This window comes from Emys orbicularis, chromosome 3 (genome assembly GCF_028017835.1).
Source record: "Emys orbicularis isolate rEmyOrb1 chromosome 3, rEmyOrb1.hap1, whole genome shotgun sequence".
Taxonomy (NCBI): Eukaryota; Metazoa; Chordata; order Testudines; family Emydidae; genus Emys; species Emys orbicularis.
Genome location: NC_088685.1, coordinates 20,296,700 through 20,323,807, shown reverse-complemented (window position 1 = coordinate 20,323,807; position 27,108 = coordinate 20,296,700). Strand labels below are relative to the sequence as shown.

The following is a 27,108-nucleotide window of genomic DNA, read 5'->3' as shown; positions in this document are numbered from 1 at the left end:
AATGTTTATAACAAACTTAAGGACTAAAATGTGTTGGGAAAAGATTACATAAAAATTCATCCTTCATTCCTTTAGCGCAAAGGATGAAACAGGTATGCCTCTCCATACTTTCTGTCAGTGCATACCGAGTAGGAGAAGCAGGAGCCACACACAGGATGGACTGTAACACTTCACCCTTCCCTCCCTACTTCCTGGAAAAACAGTGAGAGTTTATTCAATTCCTTTGTTGTTCCTTCTCTCCTCCTCATAATCATTATAGTTTGAGCTCCCACAAATCTGTCCATCTGCTCCCAGGATGTGCCTGTATTACGTAGTGTCTTTGAATGTCTTCGATCCTTGCTTTACCTTTTTTCCCCCCTCCTTTATTGCATGCTAAATAGTTGTTTTCCTAGGTTCCGCTGTACAAATCCTCATGGCAGATAAGACACTGATATAGCTCTTTTAACAGTCATGCGTCTTCACATAAAAATCATGTATTTCTCCAAAATGCTGCAAGTTTCCCTAGGATCCACTGGAGCAGCAAACTCTTGCCAAGCCAAAAAAGTGATAGCTTTCTGTGTATGTTAATAAACAGAAATGAACTTTAAAAAACTTCCTTCAGTAACACCAGCTTTTAGTGCAAAAGGTGTACCTGTTACTGCTGAGTTGCCCCACCCACTCTTGATATTTATCCATTATTTTCATCACATGATTTTAACTTGGCACTCCAAGAATATCTTGAACAGAATTAAAGTACCAGCTACAGAGAAACAGTCTTTCCCACCCACTGCTCAAAACCTGCCACAAGCCTTATGAGTGTCAGATGAAATAGACATGAATCTAGAGCTGATCCTGCAGCAGGGACCATGGAAGCCCAGATAGGATCTAACTACTGTGGAACTGGGCCACATGTATTACAGTTTCAACGCACTGAATATATGGGAGACAGTTTTCTAGTCATGCAGTTTCTGATACTGCAGAATGTCTTTTTTTATTGTCTCATAACAGAAGGGCATTCGCATTCTTCATCCTGAAATTATGTCACACTGCTTGGTGGTTGTATAGACATGCTGTTTTTGCAGGAGTGACTTCCACAGACTTCTGAACTGTCACTTCCATCCCTTATGATTATCTCTTGTTTTGCTTTGAACATTAATGGAACAAAGCCTTCGCTGTCTGCAGTGAGAACAATCCAAGAAGAACCTATAAAGAAATTGAGCATTAAAGAAAATGAATGTACTGATGTGATTACATACAATATACAATCACACTTTAAAAGTCCAGCACATTAGCCTTCCTTTTCCTCGGCATTAAAACCTTGTCTATACTAGCAAAATTCATATCTGGCAATCCACTGTAAGTGAAGCTTCTCCAATGGTAACATTAATGGAAGTCCTAGTGTACAAAGGGCTCCGGCATTTTTACTAACCCTGCTCAGTGATAGTGAAAAACAAATTCAGTTTTTGCTAATGTGGATGTCCCCTAAGCACCCTCACTTTCCTCCTCAAAACTTTTTTGTCTAGCCTGCCACAGCTAACCTATGCTCCAATGCCATCTACTTCTGCTCATTACTTCCTCCCAAATGATGAAGGAATGACAAAAATTAAAATAAATTATTAAGAAACTACCTATGCTATATTTGTTTTGGGGATAAATAGAAACTTCCATCTCCAGGGCTTTCAATCCAGCACTGTTCAGCAGCTCTAAATTCAGGTGACATGCAGAAGAAAAAAATGACTGTACTTTTCCCCACTCCTAATTATGATTAGGGCTGTCGATTAATCACAGCTAACTCACATGATTAACTCAAAAAAAATAATCGCGTTTAAAAAAATTAATCATGATTAATCACAGTTTTAATCACACTGTTAAACAGTAGAATACCAATTGAAATGTATTAAATATTTTGAATATTTACATATATATTATATTCTGTGTTGTAATTGAAATCAAAGTGCATATTATTTTTGATTACAATATTTACACTGTAAAAATGATAAACAAAAGAAATAGTATTTTTCAATTCACCTCATACAAGTACTGTAGTACAATCTTTGTCATGAAAGTGCAACTTATAAATGTAGATTTTTTGTTACATAACTGCACTCAAAAACAAAACAATGTAAAACTTCAGAGCCTACAAGTCCACTCAGTCCTACTTCTTGTTCAGCCAATTGCTAAGACAAACAAGTTTGTTTACATTTACAGGAGATAATGCTGCCCTCTTCTTATTTACAATTTCACCTAAAAGTGAGAAGAGGCATTTGCATGGCCCTTTTGTAGCCGGCATTGCAAGGTATTTATGTGGCAGATATGCTAAATATTCGTATGCCCCTTCATGCTTCAGCCACCATTCCAGAGGACGTGCTTCCATGCTGATAATGCTCGTTAAAAAAAAATGTGTTAATTAAATTTGTGACTGAACTCCTTTGGGGGTGGGGGTGGGAATTGTATGTCCCCTGCTCTGTTTTACCCGCATTCTGGCATATATTTCATGTTATAGCAGTCTCAGATAATGACCCAGCACATGTTCATTTTAAGAACACTTTCACTGCAGATTTCACAAAATGCAAAGGTAGCAATGTGAGATTTCTAAAGATAGCTACAGCACTTGACCCAAGATTTAAGAATCTGAAGTGCCTTCCCAAAATCTGAGAGGGATGAGGTGTTGAGCATGCTTTCAGAAGTCTTAAAAGAGCAACACTCCGATGCGGAAACTACAGAACCTGAACCACCAAAAAAGAAAATCTGCTGGTGGCATCTAACTCAGATAATGAAAATGAACATGCATCTGTCCGCACTGCTTGGATTGTTATTGAGCAGAACCGTCATCAGCATGGACACATGTCCCCGGGAATGGTGGTTGAAGCATGAAGGGACATATGAATCTTTAGCGCATCTGGCAGGTAAATATCTTGCAATGCCGGCTACAACGGTCCCATGAGAATGCCTGTTCTCACTTTCAGGTGACATTGTAAACAAGAAGTGGACATTATCTCCTGCAAATGTAAACAAACTTGTTTGTCTGAGCTACTGGCTGAACAAGAAGTAGGACTGAGTGGACTTTGTTTTATTTTTGAATGCAGTTTTTTTGTACATAACTGTACATTTGTAAGTTTCAACTTTCATGATAACGAGATTGCACTACAGTACTTGTATTAGGTGAATTGAAAAAGGCTATTTCTTTTGTTTTTTTACAGTGCATATACTTGTAATAAAAATAAATATAAAGTGAGCACTGTACACTTTGTATTCCGTGTTGTAATTGAAATCAATATATTTGAAAATGTAGAAAACATCCAATATTAAAATAAATGGTATTCTATTATTAACAGTGCGATTAATCGCACGATTAATTTTTTCAATCACTTGACAGCCCTAATTATGATATAAAGAGGTCTTGAAAGGATCCCATTTTCATATGTCTGTTTTTTATTATTGCTTGGTTTTTACCTTAGAAATATCAGGAATGTCAAGTCTTGTTCTTAGTGGGTTTGTGGGATGACTTTTTAGAGGTCTCAGAAATGTGGATTTTGAGCTTTCTTACTCCTCAGTTGAAGAGGTGGGTTGTTGAATCTCTGACAAAGATGTATTTTCTCCCAAGTGTTTCTCGGGCATTTGTATTAAATAGGTGATAACAATAACAACAACAAGATTTTTAAACAGACTGAATAAAAATCACTTTCCCTCTCAATTAATTAGGTTTCACTTGTATAGTATTTCTGATATCATAAACCTACTAGTTTGCCAGATGTCCACAGATTCTCAGGAAAATATAGGGTAGACAGATCTGAATTTCTAATGTTTAAAAAAAGCAGAAAAAAAGAAGAAATAAAGAAAGAAAATCAAAACCATTCAGGTTTGCTTCATGCATCATATAGATGCAGAAAATAATACAAATCCATTTTCTTTCCTTTGTAAATCACCTTTTAAAATAAAGCAATATTTACTGTGTATGTTTACTGCTAGTGGGTCTTTTCCTTAATGGACTACCTATTAGGTTATCCTAGGACATAACATACACATTGTGGCAAACCCAGGACAAACAGCTACAAAGGGGGTAGTAATCAGTCCCAGGGGGTTAAAAAGGCCTCTCCCAAGCCACTGAATAGAGAGAACCATGGGGAAATAAGGTTCAGCTGGGCAAGGGGTTACTAGGGAACTAATTAGGTTCAGCTGGCTCCAACTGCTTGGGACCTTTTTAAACCCTCCCCGGCGTGGAAGGAGGGGGGACGAGAGAGTGAGAGAACCAGGGAAGCTGCCAGTAAGTTAGGAGCAGCAAGGCTCTGAACCCTTCCTGCAAGGAAGGCTGCACTCTGTCCCCAGAAGGGAAGATAAACAAGCACAAGGGGCTGACTAGGGGCTTGTCTTCACTACCCGCCGATCCGGCGGGTAGCAATCGGTCTATCGGGGATCGACTTACCGCGTCTAGTGAAGACGCGATAAAATCGATCCCTGATCGCTCTGCCGTCGACTCTGGAAATCCACCACGGCAAGAGGCGGCAGCGGAGTCGGCGGCAGCGCGGCAGCGGTCGACTTTCCCCCGTCCTCACAGCCAGGTAAGCCGACCTAAAATACGCAACTTCAGCTACGGTATTCATGTAGCTGAAGTTGCGTATCTTAGGTCGGACCCCCGCTGTAGTGTAGACCTAGCCTGAGAAAAGGAATAGCCAAACCCTGTGCTACCTGCAAGGATTTGCCTTGCCCAAGCCTGTGTCTCCAAGGCTAAAAAGGACTGAGCCTGCTGAGGAGAAGATGGTACTTTGCCACAACATATATAACAATTTGTCTGTATATCCTTTGTTTTATTCAGTTGGACATTTCAGAAGAAAGAGCACTGACAGCAGTACCACTCTGGGAACCTGTGTGTGCCATATTATTGATAAGGCCTACTTGTCCTGTAATTATGGAATAGAGGACCTTGAATAGCATCATTTGATATATAGGAAGGTAGGTTATGTTTCATTGTGTATATTTTAATAGTTCTTATACATTTTGCTTTTCTACACAAAATGAAAAAGATTATGGAAAAAGGAAGTATAAAAACCCTAAAATGCTGTGCTTGATTTTTTTTTTCAGTTGCAACATTGTGTATTTGGCAAAGCGAAATCTCCTTTCTTTATGCTATTAACTAAGCACTTTCACAAGCTGCTTCACTATTTCATGTTGTCATGTCACCTATAACGTCATAAGAAGATTGTCATTCCCAACCATGAACCTTTAATCTTTTTCTGTTAATACCTTCTTTCTAATTCTGGACAGACTTTGGAGTCCATAAACTAGAGGGCTGTAATTGGAAATGCTGCCACACAAATCAACAGAACTGCATTATCAGCCAAACTGATAAAACCTGCTTTTTTATTATTCTCTTGTGAGTTTTTATCCCTATTCATCTGAAAGTTTGAAAAATCACAATTGCAATAAGTTAACACTTGTGTTATATTATATCCCACAAAATGTTTTGTTACTTAGAGATAGGGTGGTGCAAAAAGTAATGTTAAAAATACGCTTTTACCTTGCATAATTATTACAGATGACCTGCAGAAGACTGAGACCTCCAAATATGTGCTGTTACCAATGCTGTATTTGACAGGCTATATTTAGCGAGGGTAATGGCATTATGCTACTGGACTTAAGCATTTAGGGCAAGGCTAAGTTCATTCCTGATGCAATTCCATTCATTTCAGTGGGTTTGCATCAGTATGAATTTGGCCCACTGTTGCAGATTAGCATTTCAAAATGTTAATTCAAAAGAAAAAAATTTGGAAACCATCGCTGCAAACTAAGGACATTTGTCAAAGTGTCCCATCTAATTATGTGGCGTTAGAGGATGGGATGGAGCTGAGTAACATTTTTGTTAACCCTTCAGTGTACTTTGTGTTTTGTTGCAAACTGGAAAAATCACCCCACATTTGTGGTACAGTCTGCTAATGTTCACAAACATGTCACTTGTGCCCAGGCCATCTCATGGTTTTGTGTCAAAACTATGCAAAACTTGTGGTTTTACAGGGTTTCAATGCAAAACGAGGTGAAACCCAGCAATTTTGATGGATTATACTTTGAGCTTTGCAGCTCACCTAAATCCCAAACTCAAAGGAAAACTCAGGGAGCGCAACCTCCCCCCACCCCCGGTCAGTTTTTCAATTGATTGAAGAATCACATAAATCCCTCTGCTCTGAATCTGGTAAATTTTGCATGGTTTGAGAGGGATTCTTGGTTCAACAATTCCCTTTGCTCTTTACAAACAGACTCCTTTTTTGAAGAGTGTAACAGCACACTGGACAGAAGAGACATCTGGAGGTGCTTCTGTGTTGTGGAATTTGTCTTCTGTAAAACCTGGGGCATCAAAATGAAGAGTGTCGATGTTAACTAAACTATCAGCCTTTCTATAGGATGAAAAGAGGCTCTCTCTCAGGCTTTCTTGTTCATTTTCATAATAATCTCTCCATGTCTTTTTTTTTTTTTTTTTTTTAAATTAAACAGGTGAATTTGGTGCTCTTAAAATCAAGAACTGGTAGTGCTGGCCAAAGATGGGAATTCATCTCCTCCTCCCCATGCTAAAGCCACTTTGTGTTGCTGCAAAGGGATCTCTGAAAATACCAATTCCATAGAGGGCCTCCCCAATAGGTGAACAGTTGGCATAGTTGCCTCTATTCCACCACCTGCAGCCACCTCCAGTGTAAAAGGTATGCTGATAAAGGGAGAGATGTCTTATGTCCCACCCATGCTTGGCTGCTAGAGCTACCCAGAGAGACCATTGCAGCCAGGGTACAAGTTAAGGCAGCCCAAGACCAAACCAGTTTCAGGGATCCCCAGTGTCAGGGAGACACCATTCTCAGTTTTTGCACTGGTCTCAGCATCAGCACCAGGATGAATCAGGCCCAGTGTAAGCAGCTGCTGTGCAGATTTTCCTACGCTAGTCTGTCCTCACTGACAGCACCCGTGCCATCCCTCTGCTGGTCTCTGTTTAGCAGTGAGCTGCCAATCATAGCATATTACATAGTCAGGAAGGTTTCTAAGGTACAGAATGGAAGTTTTGGTCAAAATGAGAGAGAGGGAGAGAATCCCATCCCAGAATAGCCAATAGCCTGGTAGATATGGGAGAGCCAAGTTCAAGTATCTGATTCAGAGCAGGGGTTTAAACCTAGGTTTCCCTCATCCTAGGTGAGTGCCCTAACCACTAGGCTATTGGGGCCAGGATTGCTTTTGCTCTCTGAACATTTTTGAAATGTTGAAAATTTTCATAGGACAGGAAAATCATCTCCCACCCAGCTCTAATTATGAGGAATATTTTTATTTGTTGGTGGCAACTGGGCTGGGAGGTAGGAATTTATTGTTGGGTGTCCCTGTGGGAGGGAAGCCACTCAAAGAGATCACAGCTACAGACCAAGGCAAACATTTATAATGTATAGAACGTATGATAAAACAAGCCACAGAAACCATTTCAGAGGAGAGGAGGAGAAATAAATGCCCTGCGTGGCTGAGAAGCTGATAAACATTTGCAGACAAGGATTGGATAGTTCAGGGACCAGGGAGAAGATTTTCCTGGCTCCTCCCCATCTTTACAAATAAATCACTGGTGGAAGGTAAAGAGAAGAGTTTGGCAGATTAGAACTCCTGTGCTAATTTTAGATTACACTAATCCCAAGAATTTCCAGACATAAAAAGTGTAATATCCCAGGAATGATTCCCCCCCCCCCCAACCTCTCGTATCATCAGGTACATGGCATGTTTGTGGAAAGGGGTAAAGATGCCAAAAGGCTTTAAAAGGAAGCATCCCTGTTTACAAAGAACTTTGTGTCCTGATTATTTTCTCTGTCTCCCTCCGCAGAGGAATCTAACTGATTGCTCTGGTTTGGGGGCAGTATGGCAGGGCACACTTGCTCTTCATAGAATCATAGAATATTACGGTTGGAAGGGACCTCAGGAGGTCATCTAGTCCAACCCCCTGCTCAAAGCAGGACCAATCCCCAACTAAATCATCCCAGCCAGGGCTTTGTCAAGCCTGACTTTAAAAACTTCTAAGGAAGCAGATTCCACCACCTCCCTAGGTAACCCATTCGAGTGCTTCACCACCCTCCTAGTGAAAAAGTTTTTCCTAATATCCAACCTAAACCTCCCCCACTGCCACTTGAGACCATTACTACTTGTTCTGTCATTGCCTCTTTACTCTGTCTTGCCTCTGCTTAAGTCCACAAACAGCTCAAAGACATTTTTGCTGGTAAAACACCCCATGCAATTTACAATATTTATAATTTACAATATTGCTTTCCACCATCATTATACTCTGTACAGCCTTACTTACACCTACTGTCCTAGGGAGTCTTCAGCTCCTGAGGTAAGCAGGGAAAAGTAATCAATCCAATCAATCAATCAATCTCTCTCTCTCTCTCTGCTTCCTTCCATCCCACTTCCTTCCTGTGCCTTTTGTACCATTTGCCTAACGGCCTAATTAGCCTCTTAGTTCTCTCCAGCCCGTCAGTTAGGCACAACTCTTCTTAATGAGGTCTTCTCTGGGGTAATTAGATCCGCAGTGACCAGAGTGCTGGCTTAGGTGCTGTTGCCCAGCACTCTGTCATAGGCAGCTATGCAATCATCCCTAACATTTAAGTACACCTCTACCCCGATATAACGCGATCCGATACAACACAAATTCAGATATAACGCGGTAAAGCAGTGCTCCGGGGGGGCGGGGCTGCACAGTCTGGCGGATCAAAGCAAGTTCGATATAACGCGGTTTCACCTATAACGCGGTAAGATTTTTTTGGCTCCTGAGGTCAGTGTTATATCGGGGTAGAGGTGTAATTTTGGGAGATGTTCTGACAGGGGTACTAGAACAAATTTTATAGTGGTGTGCTGATGATGGAAACCAGGTGTTTGGTGTTTGTTATTACTACTTCAAGCCAGGACTACTAGATTCTGCCATGTTTCAGACAAGAAAAACAAGGGCTTATTGGGAAAAATATCAAAATACCTATATATGTTTCCAAGTACAACTTTGATATTGAAAATGTCATCTGTAACCCAGCCACCAGAAATATACAGAACATACCATGTTTCATTTCAATAATGGGTAGATCAAAAAGCTGCTGGACTAAATTCAGATGGATCTTGCCATCACAAAGGAGAACAGTTCTTGTTTCTTCAGCAACAGCTCCATTTGAGAAATACTTCTGCGGACACATACAGGTAAAAGAAAAGGTCATGTTAGAATACTATCCACTTTTTACTTCAAGAATCAGGCCCTACAGCTCCTTTATCATTTTGGGTTTTCATCTTCTCTTTACTCCCAACAATGTATCTATATATTTATGGGAATAAGGCACCCATATTTAATTGCAATATTACAGGTTCTGTCTCACCAGACCCAAGAAGAGAGGGACTCATTTGGCTCCTGGCTCCTTAGAGTCATGTCTGCAGGTTGTAGCCTTTTATTTTATTTAAAGTGAATTTTATAACATGGTATTAAATCACCATGGGTTCAGCTTTGGCAGCTACAGTTTCAAGCTTAACAGAGTGAAAGTCATCTCTGCTGCTTGCTTCAGAGTTAGAGTCTCTAGGAACACATAAAGACCAAGAGTAGTGACCACACATACATTCACCAGTACAAAGTCTAGTCTATTTTAAAAGTTTTAAGTTATGATTACCCAAGCATATAGAAATTCTATAGAGACCTATGCACAAGTTACAAATATAGTTATACTCACATTCTTAACAACAGTGTTAGGGTCTGATGGGTCTCTCATGGCTTGATCATCAGTAGAGGGATGGTTCCTGCTGGAGTTTCCCAGAGGGAGCTCAGTTTTCCCATTCTGGGCATCCTCTATTTATAATGTGATTCTGTCTACACCTACATTCTGCGTGTGTCAATAAAAGTGTCCACCCTCTTTTCTCTTATTGGTCAGTGTCCCCTGGAAACTTAAGGGACCCCAATTTTCTATAGGCTGTGTAAGTTCCCTTTGTTCTCATTAGCATTGATGCACAACCTGTATCCCGTGGTTTAACACATGTGTCTGATATATCTGAAATACCTTTACGGTATTTTTATGATCTAATATTAATCTTCTGAGTAATTTTGTGCAATTTTACCAGTTGGTACCTCTTTCCGCATAATCTTAGGGCATCAAGTTATTTCTTGGTCACTTATGTCATTGTTTCTTGTCTCCAACACCTAAAATAGCTAAGCTAAAGTCTTGCAGGCCTCAACCTACAGGTCTTGTGTTTCAGCTTGTCTTACTCATGTGTACTTGGTTCCTTACTTACTGAGTTCCTCTAAATACTGATCAATCTTATACTTTTATAATCCTACAAATTAACTCTAATTAACATACAATGAATATACGTAACATAACAAATTGATTAATCATAACATCACACAATAAATGAATACTAAGCTAAAATAATTGGCTACAACATGCAGCTCAAAACTGCACCAGCTTCTTTGATGCCATATTGCCTTGCAAATTTAACTACTCCTGGGGGAATTCAGCGCTACTGCACATGCACAGAATTTATGTTCCCTCCAGATTTCTTTGCTTCCTCGCAGAAAAATGACTTTCTGACAGGGAAGCAAAGGGAAGCCACGAGAGTAGTCATGCGACCCTTCCCAGCAGTGTGTTTCAGGTGCCCAGAGCAGCCAGCAGAGAGGTACGTCACTATGGGGCAGGGGGCAGAACTGGGGAAGACCCAGGTGGTGGATCCTATCCTGCGCTGGGCTCAGAGCTGGGGAGGACGGGACTTCCTCTTCCCATGCATGGCATCCGGGGCCGGGTCAGACACACCCCCGGATTTCTCCCTTAGCTTCAGGAAGTTCTGCAGACTCCCTCGCCCCCCCTTCCTGCATCCATCGCTCCTCAGCTGCAGGGGGAGGGATCCCTGTACAGGGAGCTGCTCCCCCATCCACCCAACCCCTGTGCATCCAGACCCATTCATACCCAGACCTTCCCGCCGAGCCCCACACACCCCTCACTCAGAACTCCCCCAATAAGCCCCCTGCACCTGGACCACTCCTATAGCCACCCGGCTCCCCACCCCACCGAGCCCCAACCAGCTGAACCTGGATCCCCACCCCACTGAGCCCCACTCCCCCAGCATCTGGACCCCCCACTGAGCTCCCCACACCCAGACCCCCTGCCAAGTTCTATCCCCACACACCCAGACACCCCCCCGAGCCCCAACCACTTTCATCTGGACCCCCCTGCAGAGTCCCTTTACCATTGCACCCAGAACCCCCCAACAAGCCCCTGTGCATCCAGATCCCCCCTGCACTTGGATCCCCACACACTAAACCCCTCAACACTTGGATCCTGCCTTGATGAGCCTGCCTGCCCCACACCTGGTACACCTAGTAGGGAGAGGAAGAGCCATGGGGTGTTTCTGGGGCAGGCCTGGTCCTTGTGCTGTGTCAGAGTTGGGTGCAGCCTCATCGCTGAATACGTGTGCTGGTGGGGGAGCTGCACAGTGATCTCCCACCTCTGTGCAGCCAGTGGCCTGCGCTCCCTAATGCCATGCTGGAGCCTCCACATTTATTTGACAAATAAAATTTGCAGAATTTTAAAATATTGTGTGCTCAGAATTTATTTATTTTTTGGTGCAGAATTTTTAATTTTTTGGCACAGAATGCCCTCAGGAGTATGTAATGTACTGGGCCATGTGTATAAGTGTCTGTCCTCTTCTGGGTGAATTTCAGTACTGCTTAAGTGGGTCTGATCATGTCATCCACTAGTGATTGGCCTACAGAGCTTACAAGCGTAATGCTACTACAACTAATAAGCAGTCTCCTTAATTCCAGTTGTACAGGTATGTGTTTGTCACACATTTGGCCCCAATACAATCCATCTCACAGCTCTAGCAGAACAGAGGGACTGTAGATCTGCCCTAATCAGGCAGCTGGGGAGTCTGTCTTGGCATGTCTGGTATAGCTTTCTAAGGAGGGGTGGAACTTATACTGGGAGCCAAACCAGACAAACCAGAGAATGGGGGAGTATAAAGATGGCATACAGCCAGCCTTGTCCTCCTCTTTGGTGCTGTGTTGGGTGGACTTTAGCTGGACTAAGGACTGAGGCCTCTGAATTCTGTTCCTACTGATGACCGCCCATTTTAGTCCAGATCCACAGAGATATTTAGGCTCCCAACTTTCATCAAAGTCAATAGAAATTAGGAGCCTAAATACCTCTGTGAATCCGAGCCCAAGTCCACAACACCACAGCATGAGGAACAGCTGATGATTGTAAAGTCTAAGTAGCTACGTAATTGATAGATATGCTTATATATAATTTGCTGTCCACTATTATCCAGAGACAAATTTCAGCATTACTGCTTTTCAGGTGACTCTCTGCCATTATTAAATATCTATGGTTTGGATTATTTCCCCCTAAAACATACTACTGTATTTTTCTACTTTTCCTGCCCTGATTTTCCATTACTTTAGAACCTATTTTATTCCTCTGGCATCACCTGTGTTTGCAACACCTCCCAATTTAACATAATCTTCTAATTTAATTACTATGCTGTTGACCCCTTCCTCCTCCAACTTTTCCTTTTGTGTATTCAACATGAAACCAACTGCAGGACTGTAACATTTTAGGACAGAAAGAAGAGACACCATCTACCCTAAATCTAATTTGGGTTCTGCTCTAGTTAGTGTTTGCACTTTGTATCCTTTGCTATTTCTTCTTGATGTCAAACTTCTTTTTAAATCAGTTCACAGCTGCATCTTGTATTTCTGTACTGAGTAATCTGTTCCACATGTTAATTAACCTTTGGCTTAAATAAATGTCTCCTAATCTCCTTTAATGCTCAATTCTTAGTTTCTATTCAAGCTCTCTTGCTGCTTTTGATTCTGTCCACATCTCAAACAGTTTTTCTGCAGCCACGTGCTCTTTACCTTGCAGCGTTTTAAACCCTTCCTAAACCACGTAGTCTCTTTTCTTTCATTGCAGCACATTAAATCCTCCTGGTTTTCACGTAACCACACTGGGTTATAAATACCATCACAGTGCCACTGAACTTCTGTGAAATTACCTTTTCCCCATTCTATTTTAAATAACTCATGCAGATGAGTAGCTTAATATTATTTAATTTGTGTATTATGGTTGCTCTGAGAGGTCCTATTAGGATAGGTACTGTACAAATGTCTCTAAATTAAAAAAAAATCCCTGCAGATATTTGTATTCTTGTCCCCATGCTAAAAATAATTAGCAATTTGTTATTGTGTAATGACTGGAAGAAAAAAATCCAAGTAATTTGAAATACTTCAAATAAGTCCCCTTTCAGTCTTTTCCTTTCTGATCTTAAACCACTGGTAATTTCTTTAATCTTTGTTTGTAGCCATAATTTATGAGACCGCTTCCCTGGTCATTTTAGTTCCCCTCAAGTTCTTGCTTTTCTTTTTAGTAATACTATATTGCACTTAGATTTATACACAGGGTTCAAGAGACTTAATTTTCAGCAATGGGTATAATGAGTGTCCCTGCAGACCTTTGCATTTGCACTCAAAAAATTGATATTTGCATATGCAGAACAGATATTTGTGCACAAAAGCAAAGTGGTGGGTTTTTTTTTATTCTTATGAGCTTGTATGATCCAAACACTGCCACATTTTGCCTGAATACTGGTAGAAACAAAAAAACGTTGTCTGATTTGCTCTTGCATCAATAACTTATAAACAATAATAGGCCTGAACTGAAAAATTCTGACCCAAAGGTGATCCTTCATAGAATTTGAGGGGTTTTGGATGTAGTGGAGGCCCATTTCTTCATAACAGTTTTCTTCAAGTCAAGAATGATCAAGACAAATTCATCCCAGCTCCATGTCAATTGACTACAAATCAGTTGATTATAATGAGTGAAGTTATGTTAGGGATGAAGTTGGTGCATTATGTTTTTTGCTTAATCCTGCCAGCTCTTATTGTAGCCTCCCCCAAGAAGTGAATCACAATTTTATAGTATGACCCACTCTTTATAAAACCACATGGACGGTCTTAGATCACGCTGCTCCATCCAAGATCCTTTATCTTATTCCTACCCATGATTTTACATATTTTCCGTGTACAGATTTCAGAAATCCAGAGCTTCAGTTTCAGGTTTTTTTCTTTTCATTGCTTTTAAACATTAGTGTTACATTAGTCTCTCTCCAGTGGTCAGGCACTTCTCCTGTTTATAGAGATAAATTAATCTCTGTTACATTTTATGTCTGATTGTTGGAGAATTCTGTTAGATCATGGGCTTCCTCTGTTTTTAATTGCTCCAAATTATTTCAGCCTCTTCTGATTTATCATTTAGTTTAAGTAACAATGATGCACCTTTTCTTTGAGGAACACATAATGCTTTACATACATTAATCAATTTAGCCTCATAACATTCTTGAGAGGTAGTTGATTATTATTCCCATTTTATAGATGTTGAAACCAAGGCACAGAGAAATTAAGTGATTTACTGAAGCCCATACAGGTAATTTGTGGCAGTGTAGAGAATAGAACCAAGATCTCATGCCTCTCACCCTTGTGCTTTAACCCCAAGATCATTTTTCCTCCAACTCCATCAAGTTTCACTGTCTATTCCTAGAAGCTGTATCTCTGATTCTGATGTATTGCTCTCTCTAGGAGGCTAAAAGGGCGTGTAGTTTTCAGTTTCAAAGTCTTTACTGTAAACTGCTTTATCCATAAACAAAGTTTATTGGAGGACTAAGGGGATACGTATACAGAAGTGACAAATATTTCCAGATACTCAAGTGGATATTATCTGGCCAGGTTCTTTTGGCCAACTTCCTTTAATGTATCTGGTTCCATCTCTCCCTCAACAAGAATCTGGCAACATGAGCAAACCTTTCCCTCATCTGTCGCAGCTTAACCGCCACCAGATTTTACAGCTTTGTAAAAGGATCACATAGCTTGCAGCCAGGCAGTCTCTGTATTGCCAACCCTAACTTTCCAAATTCATGAGTCAGGACCCAAAAATCACAAAGCTGCCTTCAAAATTTAAGATTTTAAAAAATGGATTGGATGTTTTTTCTTTTTGTTTTTGAACTTTTAGGGTCCCCTCAAGTCACATGTTCAAGCTTTTCTCTGCAACCATGAGGGCTAGAAAACTTTTTTTTTTTAAATGAAAGCTGAGAATCTCATGTAACCACATGCCTCAATGAGCTGAAGCTTTAAGTAAAACATTAAATAGCGCTAGACTCACAATAAAATCGCAAGAGTTGGCAACACTAATTTGCCTGCCACCTCCCAAAGAGCTATTGTTATTCTACCTTATTCTTCTCCCTTTCTTGATAGCTTTCCAGAAACTCAGCAGCTAATGGTTTTTTACTGCTGTCCTGGGTTCTGCTTCACTGAGCCTTCCTGAACAGGTAAATTTGTAATGTACGTGATAGGAAAAAGTTGAAATACTACATTTATACTATGGTAGATGTGCTATATCTTGACTAGGGCTGTCAACCGATTAAAAAAATTAATCACGATTAATTGCACTGTTAATAATAGAATACCATTTATTTAAATATTTTTGGATGTTTTCTACATTTTCAAATATATTGATTTCAATTACCACAAAGAATACAAAGTGTACAGTGCTCACTTTATATTATTATTTTTTATTAAAAATATTTGCACAGTAAAAAACAAAAGAAATTGTATTTTTCAATTCACCTAATTCAAGTACTGTAGTGCAATCTCTTTATCATGAAAGTTGAACTTACAAATGTACAGTTATGTACAAAAAAAATGCACTCAAAAATAAAACAATTTAAAATTTTAGAGCCTCCACTCAGTCCTATTTCTTGTTCAGCCAATCGCTGAGACAAACATGTTCGTTTACATTTGCAGGAGTTAATGCTGCCCGCTTCTTGTTTACAATGTTACCTGAAAGTGACAACAGGTGTTTGCATGGCACAGTTGTAGTCGGCATCGCAAGATATTTATGTGCCAGATGAGCTAAAGATTCATATGTCCCTTCATGCTTCAACCACTCTTCCAGAGGACAGATGTCCATGCCGACGATGGGTTCTGCTTGATAATGATCCAAAGCAGTGCGGACCGACGCATGTTCATTTTCATTATCTGAGTCAGATGCCACCAGCAGAAAGTTGTTTTTCTTTTTTGGTGGTTCGGGTTCTCTAGTTTCCGCATCAGAGTGTTGCTCTTTTAAGACTTCTGAAAGCATGCTCCACGCCTCATCCCTCTCAGATTTTGGAAGGCACTTCAGATTCACTCACATTGGTGCCTTCTTTGCGTTTTGTCAAATCTGAAGTGAAAGTGTTCTTAAAATGAACAACATGTGCTGGGTCATCATCCGCGACTGCTATAACATGAAATATGCAGGTAAAACAGAGCAGGAGACATACAATTATTCCCCAAGGAGTGCAGTCACAAATTTAATTAACGCATTTTTTAAAATGAGCGTCATCAGCCTGGAAGCATGTCCTCTGGAATGGTGTCCGAAGCATGAAGAGGTATACGAATGTTTAGCTTATCTGGCACATAAATTCCTTGCGATGCTGGCTACAAGAGTGCCATGTAAATGCCTGTTCTCACTTTCAGGTGACATTGTAAATAAGAAGCAGGCAGCATTATGTCCCGTAAATGTAAACAAACTTGTTTGTCTTAGCGATTGGCTGAACAAGAAGTAGGACAGCGTGGGCTTGAGGACTCTAAAGTTTTACATTGTTTTGATTTTTTGAGTGCAGTTATGTAACCAAAAAAAAATCTACATTTGTAAGTTGCACTTTCATGATAAAGATATTGCATTATGGTACTTGTATGATTTGAATTGAAAACTATTTCAATTGTTTATCGTTTTTATCATTAAAGACTAACAGATTTATTTGGGCATAAGCTTTCGTGGGTAAAAATCCCACTTCTTCAGATGTATCGTCACTCCATGCATCTGAAGAAGTGGGGTTTTTACCCACGAACGCTTATGCCCAAATAAATCTGTTAGTCTTTAAGGTGCCACCAGACTCCTTGTTCTTTTGTGGATACAGACTAACACGGCTACCCCTCTGATGCTTGACATTTTATCATTGTTTATCAATTCAGTATTTCTTTGTTTATCATTTTTACAGTGCAAATATTTGTAATAAAAAATAATATAAAGTGAACACTGTACACTTTGTATTCTGTGTTGTAATTGAAATCAATATATTTGAAAATGTAGAAAAGCATTCAAAAATATTTAATAATTTTCAGTTGGTATTCTATTTTTTAACAGTGCAATTAATACCAATCAATTTTTTTAATCCCGATTAATTTTTTTAAGTTAATCGCGTGAGTTAACTGCGATTAATCGACAGCCCTAATCTTGACTTTAATAAGGCTTTTGATACTGTCTCGCATGACCTCGTCATAAACAAACTAGGGAAATACAACCTAGATGGAACTACTATAAGATGGGTGCATAAGTGGTTGGAAACCCATCCTCAGACAGTAGTTATCAGTGGTTCACAGTCAGGCTGGAAGGACATATTGAGTGGGGTCCCACAGGGATCAATTCTGGGTCCAGTTCTGTTCATTATCTTCATAAATGCTTTAGATAATGGCATACAGAATACACTTATAAATATTATGGACGATACCAAGCTGGGAGGGGTTGCAAGTGCTTTGGAGGATAGGATTAAAATTGAAAATGATCTTGACAAACTGGAGAAATAGTCTGAAGTAAATAGGATGAAATTCAATAAGGACAAATGCAAAGTACTAAATTTAGGAAGGAACTATCAGTTGCACACATACAAAATAGGAAATGACTGCCTAGGAAGGAGTACTGCAGAAAGGGATCTGGGGGTCATAGGTGATCACAAGCTAAATATGAGTCAACAGTGTAACACTTGCAAAACATGCAAACATCATTCTGGGATGTATTACCAGGAGTGTTCTAAGCAAGACATGAGAAGTAATTCTTCCGCTCTGCTCTACACTGATTAGGCCTCAACTGGAATATTGTGTTCAGTTCTGGGCGCCACATTTAAGGAAAGATGTGGACAAATTAGAGAAAGTCCAGAGAAGAGCAACAAAAATGATTCAAGGTCTAGAAAACATGACCTATGAGGGAAGATTAAAAAAATTGGGTTTGTTTAATCTGGAGAAAAGAAGACTGTGAGGGGACTTGATGACAGTTTTCAAATACTACAATGTTGTTATAAGGAGGAGGGATAAAAATTGTTCTCCTTAACCTCTGAGGCTAGGACAAGAAGCAATAGGCTTAAATTGCAGCAAGGGTGGTTTAGGTTGGACATTAGGAAAAATTTCCTGTCAGGATGGTTAAGCACTTGAATAAATTGCCCAGGGAGGTTGTGGAATCTCGATCATTGGAGATTTTTAAGAGCAGGTTAGACAAACACCTGTCAGCCATGGTCTAGATCAATGGTTCTCAAACTAGGGCTGCCACTTGTTCAGGGAAAGCCCCTGGTGGGCCGGGCCAGTTTGTTTGAGAACCACTGGTCTAGATAATTTGTATTCCTGCCATGAGTGCAGGGGACTGGACTAGATGACCTCTCAAGGTCCCTTCCAGTCCTACAATTCTATGATTCTATGATTAATGATCATTCTTTGCTACTGTCTTCCCCCATTCAGTGACAGGGCGTGTTCCTATCACACTAAGAATCTTTATTTTCTGAGTCATATTTGTCTCTTCCATTCATGAGTTTCTTTCACCAAACCTTAGGAGGTCTTGAGGAAAAACTATTATCTCAAATTCTTTCTTGTTTCGAAAAGTGCAGGTTATTCAAAAGATAACATTATTCAAATCTGAAAATGAAGTGAGAGATCATAACCAGATATTGAAGTATGAATACAATCAAACCTCAAGAAATCTTGTAAGAAAATTGAGGAAAAGTGGTGTGCTAAATATATAAAAATTCTAAGGTCATTTCCAGTTGAGGGCTTGAAATGCACTAGCAGTAACTGTTTTCCAACACATGGCTGGGAGGCTACAGTGGTCAAGTCCATGCTATCTATTTGTAACATGTGAGCTAGTATATTTATGGGCGGAATTGTTTACTAAAGCAAAGAGCAAATAGGTTTTTAAAAGCCCTTGGATTACATGTCTTATACAATCTGTTTGTACTATAAGTAAACAACATATTTTATCCCCACCCATCAGTCTGCCAATATCTTCAACTCTATCCTTTCCTCTTCTTAACCCTTTTGCTTAATTTTAATCTTGTACATCCTCCTGTACCACCCACATTCATTCACCTAAATTCAAAGATCATCTCTATGAATTTAAGTTCAGCTACCGATGAGATGATGGTACAAATCAGAGTACACTGTCCACTCACAGTTGTGGGTAGCCCAGCTTACTACCTATGGACCAGATTGTGATACTCACTCACCTTGAATAGTGCCTTATTCCACCAATGATCCCATTAAAATCCATGGGGCATCTCATGTGTACATACTCCTTAGTGTCACTAAGAGTGGCAGAATCTGTTTCTATGGAAACAAGCTATGTAATGCAGAAAACATCCTTTTTTTTTTTTAAGGCAAAAAATGTGCTTCATTCTCCCCGATCTACCTACAGCCTAGTACCTTCCTCTATTTCTTTCAGCTGTAGTAAATCCATGAACCATTTTGATAATCAGGAAGGCAGTTTTGAATTGGATTGAAGAATAGAAAGGAAGCCATGAAAATGATGGAAGATAAAGGTGATCTGACTCTGCTTCCTGGAGTGACAGACTAGTCAGGCAGCCTGAAGTTTAGAGAGCAGAGATTTAGGAAGACCATAAAAAATGGAACTGCAGCAGTCAAGATAGGAGGTGATTAATGCTTGGATAAGGATGTAAGCAAAAGCAGAGAGGACATGGTAAGGACAAATTCTGATAATGTTCTGAAACTGGTGATAAGCAGAAATACAGAAATCCAAGGGAGATGTGGAAAGTAAAGTAACGTTGGAGGTTAAAGATGACTCTGAGATTTCTTGCTTTGGAAGCAAAGTTAAGGCCTGAGTTAAGGAAAGTGATAGCTGAATCAGAAACTTGGGGGCAAAAGAGGGCCATCTTACCCAAAAGAGAGTCTTCATTATTGTATGTATTCATTAATAGTCTCTGATGTATTCATTAATAGAGTTATTATTGTGTAGCTCGGATCTAAAAGTCAAGGAATATAGACAGCTTGGTATCCTATATGTCAAGGTGCTGAGTTCTTCTAGTGAGATATATGCACTGACTGCATTAGGAGTTGATGGTACTCAGCACCTCATGTACCCCTTCCAACCTGACCATCTTGCAGGATCATGCCTTTAGAGTTGATGGAGATGGAAATTTGGGTGCCATGTACAAAAGCCTTGAGACTTTATTACCAATAAAGAGATTAATTTAGTACCGCCAATCTCTCTCGCCTAATACTGTATACCTATTCCTTAACTCATTCACTTTACTCCTCTAACCTTGGTCTCCTGTCTATCCTCTGCCCTTGCCTTCCCACTATTGTGTATAATCGTGTCCCAGGTTTTGTTGTTGTTCCCTATACTCGTCTCATAACTTACTGTACAACCTTGCTTTTCTCTTTATTTTATAATTGATCAGGTCAGTGTACATGTACAGTGTCTGAAGGGTGCTTATACAAGTATAAATTGAATTCTATACACTATCAGTGAGTGTTAAGTGGGAAATCATTATAGCTAATAATCCAAAATACATTTGGTTTTCTGTTTAATTTTGTGATATACCCTGTCAGTGATACCAATTTCTGAGACAATACTGCTTGTGAACAAAATGTGAGCTTAACAGTATTCTTCAAGTTACAGCAGATGAATCTTATCCCTGTTAGTGAGGTTTGCCTAAATGGCAGTCACCTGGAATCCTGATGGTCCAATTTCCTACTGTAATTAGTTTCTAAATGGGGCTAATTACTTGTTCTTTTTTTCTGCAGAGAAACTGAGTGATAAAATATCTTGTTGCAAAAAGCACTCTCCGAAACAAATCTATACCACATTATTTTACTTACTCTTTTTTTACTTATTTAATAAAAACCTGTTACTGAGTCTCTCTGCCTGCCCTCCCACAATACTCACAAAACCATTCATCTCTACATGATGCAGCTGCAATCATATATGAAGGCCTGGAAGAATTAGATTTTAATTTTTTTGTACTTTTGACAGATAATATTGCTGCTTGTTTTAAAGGTTTTAAAATATTTTTATCAATTTACATTTTCATAGTTGCAGGAATTGTGTTTTTTTACAGCTATAAAGCTTTAACTTTTCAAATCTCAACATCTACTGTCATTAAATAATTGTTGTCTGACCATCAAATTGTCAATATCGTGTCAAAATATACAAAGTAAATATCCTTAAATGAAACTCTAATAAGTTCACAAGCTGCATTTTTCTTACTTTGTCTGTCCGTACATTTTGATTATTATCAATGGAAATATTTTTTGTCTGTATGTGTACAGTGAAATTGATGTTTACCAGCATTTGCTGATAAAAATCTAATAGTTCCAAGCCTAAATATATGCTGTTCAAGGTGAATGATGGCATCACCTCTATAGCTGAAGGCTATTACACAAGCTACAATTGCGACAGCTCCAAAGTTTGAGTGGTCATCAGGGATCCCACTTTTCAATGATAAAAAACCCAAAATTCTCTAATAAAAAAACATTAAAATCTGCATTTGTCTGCGATTAAAATGAAACGCTGAACTTTAGTTTCCCTAGCCACAATATACGTAGGTATCAGTTGAACACATTATTGATATAGTTACAATTTTTAAGTTGACAGCTGAAGTCCCGCTGCATCGGGCTGACAGTCCACGCCCCGTCCATTCTCCTAATTATCCAAATTTTTGATGATCAGTTCTGGCCCTGGTCCCAATTAGATTAGATAATTGGGGTTTCACTGTATATGGGTTTTTTCCCCCACAAAACGTAAAAACTAAAGATTCTCTGTAAAAGTGCAAATTCCACATTTTTCCAAGGCAAGCGGATTTCTAGGATCCCTGGTGATCATGGCTCTCGCCAGTGTCCGTAATTTACATAGGATATAACCCCGGGGACTACTGAATAGACATAAGTGTCTCAGAAGTTACAGTTAGTATTGTCATGGCAAATCTGTAAAGAACATAGACTCCTCCTTACCGGTAGTGTAGCATTACTAGAACAAATACCATTTTTGGAACTTACTATGGAGAGAAATGGAAATTGTTAAATAATTTAGATTCAGATTTATCTTAGACCATAGTTTTCTCAATAGTTTGGTGTATATTAACATTGTCACATAATAAAGTTCATAATTGGTCATTAATTACTGCTGTTTTTTACTTATAATTATTTAAACCTTACTTTTATGGTTTTAAGTAGCCCTATTGTTATATTGTGTTGTAGTTATTATTGAATGTATTTTATAATACAGTACTGCCCAGATGCCTGCCTCAGTCAGGATTGGGCCCACATTGTGGTGAGTGCTGTACAAACCCATACAAAGACACAGACCTTGCAATGACTAGCTTACAAATAAATGCTGTACTACAGTATTACAGTACTGCAGTGTTACCTATATTTAGAATGTTTACCACAGAAAGGTATTTATACATAAGGCAGCAAGGCCATTTCCTGAGCCTTTTGCTCGATGAATACAGAGCCTGGCTGTAACTCCATGGCTCAGCTGGTCTCTGAGCTCAGAGAGTGCTAATCAGCTCGTGAAGCAGGAACAAGACTCAGATGTCTGAATCCAAACTAATCAAAACATTTATTTTCTGAGAAAATTATTGGCGATCTCTGAGGCAAAATATCTCTCTGTCTGTCTGGACGTCTCTTTGCCATCAATCTCTTTTTCATTATCTTTGACCTCATATTGTGATCTTGCTACATCTCAGAAGCTAAAAAGGGTTAGACTAGGTCAGTACTTAGATGAGAGACCTTCAAAGAACACCTAAATGTGGAAGAAACCTATTCATTTGGCTGGAGAGACAAGGTGGGTGAGGGTAATATCTTTTGTTGGCCCAACTTCTGATAAAAGATATTACCTCACCAACCTTTGTCTCTCTCATATCCTGGGACTAACATGGCTACAACACTGCAAACATTCATTAAGTGGCTCTTTTTCTGAATTAGTTTAATGTGGTGCTGTCTTTGTATGAGCTAAGAAACCAACCTGTTCTTTTTGTAAACAAAGAAATTCATTCTCCAATGGGGTCAGGCTGGCATCGTTTTACCAGCACCAAATTCACTTTGATTTAAAAGAAAAGCAAACATATTTCTTACTACTTGTGCAAAAATAGGTATGTGCAATCAAGCACTTACGTCGTAATTCAAATCTTACGCCGGTGCTAGATCCCATAGCCTAAACTTCTATTTGGAAAAGAATTGGCACCACTAATTCTAACCCAAAAGAAGGGGCTTCTTGCAAGACAATGAGATAGTAAATGTTCAGAAGGCAAAAGAGCTTCAGTTCACTATAAGGCACAGGAGCTTACTTTTTGGTGAAAATAACACTAAAATATTTAAATTAGTATTTTTTCTTTTTATATTGGAGTTTATGCAATATATTCAAGTTAAATTATTGACTAAACGAGATCAAACACTTTGCTTTCACCCAGAGTGCCAACACATTAATACTCCAAAATGGCAAGAAAATAATTTCTAAAATGTTATGAATGATGTTTGAATCAAGTAATCACTTCCTTACAGGATGTGTAGAGGAAGATTCTCTCCTTGGATGTGCACGTGGCTGTCATTAGTGTAACAGGAAACCACTGGCGCACATCTGAGAATCAAATTTGACCCAGAGATATATAATTTTAATACCACTACATAATAAAAATTAATATCTTATATTTCCATAATGCCTTCCACACCAAAGGATCCTAAAGTATTTTCAAAAGCTACAAGATATACAAATAAATGTATCTAGTTTCCTATTATACTAATCTGAAGGGTGTCTCAATAATAATAATAATTAATTAATAATGGGCCAAATATTGAAGTCCTTACTCAGTTAAAACTCTCGCTGAAATCAATGGAAGTTTTGTCTGAATAAGGGCTAGATAAGGACTTGATGATTTGGTATATTACTTATTAGTTAATAAAATAATTAGCAGTTAGGTACATACACATTTTTTAAAGAAATCGAGTTAAAATGGTAATATTTTTAAAAAAATTAAACTGTCCTGATGTGTAAATATTGTCAGTGAAAAACTAAACTAGAGTTGGGACAAGTTGCAAAGTTCAGCTCTTTCCCATCTGAACTTTGCAAAAGTCTAGATCTAAAGTTTTGTTTCAGCCCATCAGAGATACTGGCTAGCTGCAAACTTTGGATCTGAACCCAGATCTGAACTTCATAGGCTTGTTGGTGGGAGTAGCTGTCACATCCAGTGGGAGTGTTTGTGGGCCCATCTCTACACTGAACTAACTCAGTTACATCTGAGCAATGAAGGAAGAAAAGATCCTGATTTCTTATGCAGAATCTCCTATAAAATTCAGCCAACTGGTTGCAGAAATGCAAGTGATTGTTTCAATGGCAAGTTATTTCACAACTCTGAATCAAGTTGAGTGTCAAGCTCTGATGAAATCTGCTAATTGGACTGTGAAAATTAAAATACATCCCCTTGCTTTAAAATAAAATGTTTAAAAAGAGAATTTTAAAAAAGCTACCTCATAAGAATGTTAAATTAATAAAAAATTACCTGATAAGTGATATGGACAAAAGGTGGCTCCTGAAAAGATGGATATGCTAGAGATAACCTCTTTCCATTTTTAGTGGAGTCTGTTAGTTCAGAAAGGTGCAGCTGTAACTCAGTGAAGCTGCCACAGAGTCTTTCTAGATTCCTGGATATGTGACTTGCTCCTTTTTCACTTGGTAAGTTGTTATTTTTAGGAGAAACAGAAATTTCTTGAAACACATCCAGCTGCACTTTAGGAGAAGCTGGTCTGTTGGAAAACCTGGTTGGTGTACCAAGTCCAAAGAGGGCCACTGACCGATTAATTGGCTCAGCATCCAACGTTTCCAAAGCAATGGATGGGTCACCGGAGACCCTTTTTTCATCAAGGTCACTCACACTTGATGATGAGCTTCGTTCATAACTGGGACTCTTCACTTCTTCTATAAGTCTTCTCCTGCCACTAGAGGATTGAATTATAGTGCTACCTGGTATTAACAGCTCCCTGCTCAAGGGTTGATCTTCCATGGCAAGATTTTCAAAGAACTTCCGTTTTCCAAGAGTATTTATGGAGGATTCAAAATTAGAAAGCAGATTCTGGGTGGCATCCAACGGCGCTGAAAAATCTTCTTCAAATATTAATTCTTTGATCATTAAACGAATAATGTACCTTTCTGAACTTGAAGATGGAATGAGAGCAGGGTCAGTGAATTTCTGCTTTCCAATCAAAATCAACAAGAGTTTATCTGTCAAGAAGCACAAACCCTTCGGTCTTTCACTTTTCTCCAATTGGATTTGTTGAATATTGGGCATGCAGGAAGAGGTTACCGAATAAACCAAAACAATGTTACAAGTATTGGAAGCTACTGCCACAATCTGAGCTCTAGGGTCAAAAGCTATTATATCAGGGACCAGAATGCCTGGGATGCTGACTTTTCGGGTGGTCGTTACCTTTCTCTCAAAAGTCACCAAGATCAGGTATGAAGAGTCTTGATTGTTTCCTGGGACATAGTCCTTGCGTCTCAGAGGAATGAGAGGACTGGGATCAGATCTCCGATGGTTTGTAAGGATATGGGTCAAATCCACAGGACCTGATGAAGAAGAAGCTACTGAATCAACAGCCACTGATTTTTCTGAATCTATTGATTTTCTTCTTAGGTCCATGGAGTATTCCTCATCCCCAAGTGCCAGAGTAGACTGTGAAGTTAAAGAACCTGTTTCAGTACCAGATGGCACATCAAAAGTAATGCCTGCATTTAAGCCGCAGATCTTATCTAATGGAAGCTCTGTGGCTACAGCAATTTGGAAATCTAAAGTAGCTTCTATAGCACAGATATAACCACCCACATCAAATATTGGGCAAAAGAAGCAAGCATTTAAAGCTTTCTGAGCATCATCCCATATGTAGGAATGAAGGGCAGTGCCTATAGCAACCACTAAGCGATTACCATCTTTAGTCCAGCAAGCACAGTGGATGAGACCACTGCTTTTGATATCCGCCTTAACCCTGGAATTATCAGAACGAACAGCGTGTAAAACCGAGGCGTCCCGTTTAGTAAGCACAGCCAAAATATCCTTCTTGGGATGCCACACACAGCCCTGGGGAAGCATTGGGAATGGCTCACCCATTTCACAAGTTTGAGAAACCAGGAGCTTTTTCTTTTCCAAAATGTTATAGCTCAGCTGCCAAACAGTGACATGTTTTTTATGCTGAACAGCAAGCAGAGCTGGTGTGTCTGCAGCACAACATGAGCCCCAGTAAAGTCCATGAACATGTTCAAACTGACCAATTACACTTGAGTCACCAAACTTGAGTTCTCCATGATGAAAATGTAAAGCAGTCAGTGCCACTTGCTTCCCATCTGTCCAGGCAATTCCATGCACAGGATGTATGGCCTGATACAAGGCATTAAGGCCAGTTCTTAGAAGTTTTGCCTTTCCCAACTCCATCCTTTTAAACTTCCTCCCTAGAGGTGATTGTTCCAAGGTAAAAAATCCACAGGATTCATTTGAGCATCTTGATAAGGAAAATGAGTCCCTCGGCTGTTGAGTTGTTTCCCGGTAGGTGAATCAAGCTGATTTTTTTTCTAATAAGCAAGGAGCCTGAAATGCAAACTCCTTCACTCTGTGACTCTACAGCTGCTCTTCTAAGTATAAATCCAGGTGAAAGCTGCTTTTACTATGCTTTTCCCTGGGAGGAGTTATAATCTTCATGGGATGTCTAACAAGGTTTAGCTAATTACTGTATGCTTCAGTGACATTTTCTCAGTAGCCTATTTTCAACTCTTAAATGCTGGGAGTATATTTAAAAATAACACTCTAATACCTTGACCTTCAGTGAACGAAGGGCTTCTTCAATGAATGGAGGAGAGAGATCCTATGCTGTTAAGCCTTGGCATTAAGCTACAGCATGAAATAATGACCTGACACTTCTTTACGGACAGGCTTTGAAGGAAAAAGTAAGATTTAAACATATCCATTAAGAGTAAGGGCCAGATTCCAATCTCTGATATGCAGCACATTTCAAAGATTCCTAAG

The 27,108-nt window shown here is 39.4% G+C and overlaps 1 protein-coding gene across 1 annotated transcript; it reads right to left on the bottom strand.

Annotated features, from left to right (window-relative positions):
• Positions 1-1,015: 1,015 nt before the first annotated feature.
• LOC135875736 (WD repeat and coiled-coil-containing protein-like) lies at positions 1,016-26,520 on the bottom strand. Its single transcript, XM_065400718.1, has 3 exons — positions 24,598-26,520; positions 9,032-9,152; positions 1,016-1,182 (listed from the first exon to the last, which is right to left on the bottom strand). Exons 1-3 carry the CDS (start codon positions 26,518-26,520, stop codon positions 1,016-1,018), a joined length of 2,211 nt encoding a protein of 736 aa, XP_065256790.1.
• Positions 26,521-27,108: the final 588 nt, after the last annotated feature.